The sequence below is a fragment of the Triticum aestivum genome, chromosome 4D (assembly GCF_018294505.1).
Source record: "Triticum aestivum cultivar Chinese Spring chromosome 4D, IWGSC CS RefSeq v2.1, whole genome shotgun sequence".
Taxonomy (NCBI): Eukaryota; Viridiplantae; Streptophyta; class Magnoliopsida; order Poales; family Poaceae; genus Triticum; species Triticum aestivum.
Window position 1 is genome coordinate 367,730,962 of NC_057805.1, and position 6,838 is coordinate 367,737,799.

The 6,838-nt window shown below is 46.3% G+C and overlaps 1 protein-coding gene across 1 annotated transcript; it reads right to left on the bottom strand.

The window, feature by feature from the left end:
* Nucleotides 1-241: 241 nt before the first annotated feature.
* Nucleotides 242-4,006, bottom strand: LOC123097966 (peroxisomal nicotinamide adenine dinucleotide carrier). The gene is made up of 11 exons (XM_044519828.1): nt 3,687-4,006; nt 3,514-3,591; nt 3,333-3,407; nt 3,074-3,204; nt 2,855-2,909; nt 2,640-2,756; nt 1,532-1,600; nt 1,347-1,454; nt 1,013-1,081; nt 870-924; nt 242-710 (listed from the first exon to the last, which is right to left on the bottom strand). Exons 1-11 carry the CDS (start codon nt 3,765-3,767, stop codon nt 508-510), a joined length of 1,041 nt encoding a protein of 346 aa, XP_044375763.1. The 5' UTR covers nt 3,768-4,006; the 3' UTR covers nt 242-507.
* Nucleotides 4,007-6,838: the final 2,832 nt, after the last annotated feature.

A 6,838-nucleotide genomic window follows, 5' to 3' on the forward strand; every position in this document is an offset into this window, starting at 1 on the left:
AAGACAAATTAAATTCCATCTGGAGTTCTTTCTCCTATCAGGTAGTTAGTTTACACTTTAGTTTCCAAAGTCAGCTCTAGTCCCTAAAGTACCAGGCTCACTGCTCACTCACTGGTGTTATAGATACTTTCCAATATCGATAAGCTGAAGTAATTGCTGATTTTCAGATATACTACAAGACATCCTTTCATGAAACAAACACAAGCTAAAGAAAACCAAGAGACCCGAGCACATGAGACAGTTGCAATTCGAACTACCAACTTATTTTTGATGTTCCAACGTTCCTGAATATATTTTACATTACATGAATGGCTTAAATATCCTATCCAATGTGTAATTTATCCCAGTACCTACGAGAATCATAGTGGTCACCGTATAATCTCAAGTTTACATACCCATTGTGTCTACCATCTGTAACCTGATGCCTCAGAGGCGAGCTCTTTTTGCCTACTCTGTTTGCAATTTATGATATATAATCAGCAACTAACACTTCTGCGCAGACCTAGATCATCTTGACGGCTTTGAAGGCAACTTCTTAACCAGGCTGGTGTCACCGGTTACCAAGAATCGAGCACCTTTCACCAGCTCCTCCTTGATCATAAAAAGGAGAGCAGAAGCAAAAACACTCTGTACAATTTTTGTGCCCATTCCTTTATAAAGCCCTGATAGGCCTTCATAATGCATCATTTTTGTGATTGCATCAAATGTGCCTGAAAGGAAGACATCATGCAATGAAATAATTGATAGGAAGGTCAGTAATAGCAAGAAATAATAACCGGAAGAGAAGTAAATGACTTGGTAGCAGAAAGAGGAACTGAAGCAACAGTACTGAATCATTTAAAAAACACGAATGATGGCTGATCGTGTACCTTTGTAGCGATGCCTCTTGTCATCATCAATCATCTGCTTCGCTTGAAGTCTTGCCTGTAGCATAAGCATGGTTCAGTTTGACATACATGCACAAATATGCAGCGGAAAAGTTGCACTTATATCTGCTGCACCAAATAATCACCTTCACAACTAGAAGAGGATATGTAACAAGAGTTGCACCCAGTTTTGCAACAGCTCCGAGAAGAAAAACCTGAGCATGTGTTTTCACGAAGGAGGTTAGCTGTTACGAATTTCCATAACATAGTTAACTAACAAAGAGATGCTAATATTAGAGGAGCACATCAAAATGCCAAAGTGCTTTCAACAAATCTTGTTCCCTTTTTATAGACTGGATATATATCATGAATGAACAAACTTTTAGGTATTCATAAGTAATAGGTTCAGGACCTTCAGGCCCCAGCAACAGACCTCCTAATAATCACTAAAAATAATTCACCAGAAAAGCTATAGCTTACTTCAATAGCAGTCAGTCCTTGAGCCCCCTTAAAATTAGAGGCACGTCTCTTCTTCAGCTTCTTAAGAAGAGTCTCGTACAGCATGAACTGAATTGCGGGATTGCTGACCTAGTAGCAGGTAAAACGTGGTGAACCACCCTTGTAAGACCACTGAGAAACAGAAAGTGCGAAAAACAGAGACTTACCATAATAAGAGCTGGAATAACCCCTTTCCAGAAGCCAAACGCTCCAGCTTCCTTGTAAAGATCCTGAATCTGCAGATAGACTAAGTCAATCAGCCATACTTCAAACTAGTTCATAACTGTAGCAGTTGAGAGCGGCTTTGAATTAAGACCACATGTGAAATAACAGCCTTACATAAATAAATAAAAGACAACAACGAAAGGAAACATGAATTTGTTATGTGCCTTCATAAAGTAACATTATTGACCCCATTATTCTAGTACATTATTTATCTTGGTCCTGTAATGCTGACCGCAAGATGACTCCCAGGCCCTTCCATTCCGACATATGCAAATTCAAAATAGGAAGATTTTTTCCCATAAGTTTAGCCCAACCAAGTTATATTCCTTACATTACAATCATAATTCAACATTTACAAGATTCAAAGAGTCGGCTCAGACCATGTTCCTTTTATCGAGAATACAAACCATATGCACTTTGTTGTACGATACGTGCAGCAACATAGCAATGATGTGAAGAATATATCATGTATCATTTCAGTGCTTACTGTTCAGCTAGTGAATCCTGACACCCTGTGGAACCCGAACCTGATACTTATAAACAATTTAAGGCATTACCGATTCTCACCAGCTGGGCGCCTTCAAATAAAGGGCGGAGAAAGGGTGAATTTATCAGTTTGAAATCTTAGTGATTATAAGGATATATGTGTCTTGTTACTAGATGGTAACCTTATAGGCTTCTAGCTGATGCCAAAGGTTGTGACTTAGCAAGAAATGACATACTAATGAATTATAATAAAAGAAACGTGGATGTGCACGAACTATCAGTTACAAGGTAAACATCCATATCCACGAAAATCCTCAAAAGATATTCAAGATGCAAAATAAATAGTACTCCCTCCGTCCGAAATATGTGTCGCTGACGCAGGGATTACTTAATAGTAACATGAGCCCAGTCACAACCTTATAATCCCACAAACTACTTAATAGTAGCGTCACCTTTTCCCAATATGGTTAAGAACAAAACGTTAATCAGACATGTAGTAGTCAGCAAAATGTAATTGCATCCCTATTGTCTTATCCTAGAGGGAGAATGATCAGGGATACATACAACATTGATAGTTTTATGAGGGACGTTTTCCACTGGGGCAGGTTGTAGGGCCTTATCAAGAGCAGATGTCAAACCCTGATCCTGAGGGCCTTGCTGTTTGTTTGCCTTTCTGTGAGTCTGCAGACAATAATAAATTAGTATTCAGGATATCAAATGATTTCCACTAAAGGCAGTTGACTGGGAAACACTGCTCCCAGAAACTGGCATTTCCTTACTTGCATTCGTGTGACAACAACCCAAATTGGGTTCGTGAGAAGTACATTAACGCATCTGCAAAAAGCAAACGTGCAGATTTGGAATCAAGAGCACAAAAAGCTCATCATCATAGCCGTAACCTTTTAGAACACACAGTATGAGCTTACAGTAATTAAGTCCAGGAAAAGACAATGCGAAAGCATGAGGTCAACGATAGATGCACAAATAATTCGAATTACCCAGAAAGTGCAGCGACAGTGAGTGATTGGAACATCCCGACGGATCCATCCCCAATTCCTCTAATGGATCGCCGAAGGGATGCTGCCTCCGCCCTGCTCCGGAATATTTGGTAGAAGAAGTAGTAGACACCCTAATAGCACATCAATTTCATCAAGAAGCGTGTAAAGCATCTCAAAAACAAGGCTGGACTTGTATTCACAGGAAGAAGAAAAACAAGGCAGGCAGGTAGTAGGTGAATCGAGCAAGCAGGGAACGAACCTGAGAGGCCGCGGTGCCGACGAGCGAGGGCGCCAGGCCGCCGTAGAGTCGCTCCCACCCCTCGTTCTGCACCACCTACTAGAGCAGAAGAGGAGATCATGGAAGCATTAGACTCGGATCAGGGCAGATTACGCGTCAGCCCGGACGAAGAGGAGAAGGGGGTCGGGGGGAGGAGGAGGACCAGGCACAACTGGCGGACGGCGCCGTCCTTGAACGCCGGCTTGGAGGGGTCCCGCTCCGTCTGCTGCCGCGCGTTCACCTGCCGCGGAAACCCTTCCCCGTTCAGCACGCGGAAGCAACAACAGCAAAAGGCGAGCGAGCGAGCAATCTGGGGCGCGGGGAGGCGAGACGTACGGTCTGGAGGGGGTAGGTGAGGAGCTGGGCGACGATCCCGCCGCCGGCGCCGGCGAGGCCGTTGATCAGCGCGTCCGACATCTCCGCCCCGCCACCCCGGTGGATCGCCGCCGCGGCGTGGTGGGCTGCCCGAAGACCCGAGGCCCCCGCCCCCTCGGCCGCTGGTTGCTTGCCGTGCCTCGCTGGATTGCTGCCGTGGGAGTGGGAGAGACGGAGGAGGCGTGGTCTCCTCGGTTCGGTCCCGTGCTTTACTGGTACTGTCCTGCTTCCCCTTCAAGTTCAGACGTCTGCATAGTAGTACTGCTGCTCGTCAGCTCGTGTCCCTCCGCCCACCTTTTTAAACCGCCAGTTGTTGTTTAATAAACACGTTTTTTAAACCGAATTAAATCGAATTGATCCCGAATTAAATCGAATTGAGCTCTGAAACAGTATCGGGGATAGCTAAATGGGTTTCGTTTAAACAATGTATGTATTCGGGCATCGTTTTAGTTTTTCCATTTGCATATTCAATTCAATTTAGGTTTCGTTCTGGTTAATTTGAGTTGATTGATGGGGAGTGGCGAGAGGAGTTCGCGCTTTGCACGAGGAGGATATCTCACGCCTTGGCATCTTGCCAGGAAAGCGCAGTCTGTACATTTCACAAGTGAAGGCCGGACAGCGATGCTTTGCTTTGTTTACCGCGCCAACGGCTCAACACACAGTCAGATGTTTGATGTTTGTTTCGTCGGCTTCCATTCAGGCATGGATGCCCGAATATACTGCTTCAGTTGACTTTTTTCCAGTCGTCCTGAATGCATCCTTAGGGCAGCTCCAACGCCGACTCTCAAACCTCCCGCAACCATTCGAATTACGTTGTTCAGATCGAGGAAACCATCCAACGCTGACCTGTATGGTCCGCAGGGCGGTCCGGACGCGATTTCTTCGGCAAACCGGAGACAAGAGTCCGGAGGTTTGCAAGAGTCCGACCAATCCCAAGCCTGCTTCTGACCGCCCTGACCCACCAAAAAATCCTCCCCCTCCCGCGCGCATCCCGCCCGACGCCAGCTGCCCGCATTCATGCCGCTGTAGAGCGCGCCGCTCCGCATTGAAGGCGGCTCAGGGCGGACGCGACCTCTCACTGCCTCCGCCATTGAAGCGGCCCGCCGGTCGAGGGTGCCGCCCGCTGCAAGCCCGGCTGAACACGCCTCCACTAAACCCGCGTGAAAGCCAAGAAACGTACTCCTGCCACATGTCCGTTCATGAGCGGGCGGGCTGAAGGAAATATGCCCTAGAGGCAATAATAAAGTTGTTATTTATATTTCCTTATTCATGATAAAGGTTTATTATTCATGCTAGAATTGTATTGATCGGAAACCTAAATACATGTGTGAATACATAAACAAACCCCGTGTCCCTTTTGAGCCTCTACTTGACTAGCTCGTTGATCAAAGATGGTTAAGGTTTCCTAACCATGGACATGAGTTGTCATTTGATAACAGGATCACATAATTAGGAGAATGATGTGATGGACAAGACCCATCCGTTAGCTTAGCATAATGATCATTCAGTTTTATTGCTATTGCTTTCTTCATGTCAAATATATATTCCTTCGACTATGAGATTATGGAACTCCCGGATGCCGGAGGAATACCTTGTGTGCTATCAAACGTCACAACATAACTGGGTGATCATAAAGATGCTCTACAGGTATCTCCAAAGGTGTTTGTTGAGTTAGCATAGATCGAGATTAGGATTTGTCACTCCGAGTATCGGAGAGCTATCTCTGGGCCCTCTCGGTAATACACATCATAAGCTTGCAAGCAAACGACTAAGGAGTTAGTCACGAGGTGATGTATTACGGAACGAGTAAAGAGACTTGTCGGTAACGAGATTGAACTAGGTATGAAGATACCGACGATCGAATCTCGGGCAAGTAACATACCGATGGATAAAGGGAATTACGTATGTTGTCATAACGGTTCGACCGATAAAGATCTTCGTAAAATATGTAGGAGCCAATATGAGCATCTAGGTTCCGCTATTGGTTATTGACCGGAGAGGTGTCTCGGTCATGTCTACATAGTTCTCGAACCCGTAGGGTCCGCATGCTTAACGTTCAATGACGATATAGTATTATATGAGTTATGTGATTTGGTGACCGAATGTTGTTCGGAGTCCCGCATGAGATCACGGACATGACAAGGAGTCTTGAAATGGTCAATAGGTAAAGATTGATATATAGGATGATGGTACTCGGACACCGGAAGTGTTCCGGAGGGTACCAGGTACATATCGGGACACCGGAAGGGGTTCCGGGCACCCCCGGCAAAAGATATGGGCCTTATGGGCCAAGAGGGGAAACACACCAGCCACAAGGGGCTGGTGCGCCCCCCATATGGGCCGAACCAGGAGGAGAAGGAAAGAGGGGAAAGGAAAGGAAAGGGGGATTTGGCCTCCCCCTTCCTTCTCTCCCCCTTCCTCTTTCCTTCTCCCTCCGGCAAATATGGCAGGGGGCGCGGTCAAGGGGAGACCCCAAGTAGGATTCAGCCTACTTAGGGCGCCTCCTGGTAGCCTCCCCTCTCCCTCCCACCTATATATGTGTGGGGGGCGCCCTAGCACACACCAGACAATTGCCTAGCCGTGTGTGGTGCCCCCTCCACCTTTTACACCCCCGGTCATAGTTTCGCGATGCTTAGGCGAAGCCCTGCGGAGATCACTTCACCATCACCGTCACCACGTCGTCGTGCTGACGGAACTCATCTACTACCTCGATGTCTTGCTGGATCAAGAAGGCAAGGGACGTTACCGAGCTGAACGTGTGTCGAACGCGGAGGTGCCGTGCGTTCGGTACTTGATCGGTTGAGGTGAGAAGAAGTTCGACTACATCAACCGCGTTGTGAAACGCTATCGCTTACGGTCTATGAGGGTACATAGACACACTCTCCCCTCATTGCTATGCATCTCCATGGATAGATCATTGCGTGTGTGTAGAATTTTTTTTGTTTTCCATGCAATGATTCCCAACAGTGGCATCATGAGCCAGGTCTATGCGTAGATGATATGCACGAGTATAACACAAAGAGTTGTGGACGGTGATAGTCATACTGCTTACCACCGATGTCTTATTTTGATTCGGCAGTATTGTGGGATGAAGCGGCCGGACCAACCTTACA

Bases quoted from the DNA above. Each gene is read 5' to 3' on its own strand.
- LOC123097966 (XM_044519828.1), bottom strand. From the start codon at position 3,767: ATGTCGGACGCGCTGATCAACGGCCTCGCCGGCGCCGGCGGCGGGATC. The intron at 1,601-2,639 runs GTATGTATCCCT...GTCTATCTGCAG, and splicing joins CTCATAAAACTATCAATGTT to ATTCAGGATCTTTACAAGGA. The intron at 711-869 runs GTACACGATCAG...TCTTCCTTTCAG, and splicing joins CAAGAGGCATCGCTACAAAG to GCACATTTGATGCAATCACA.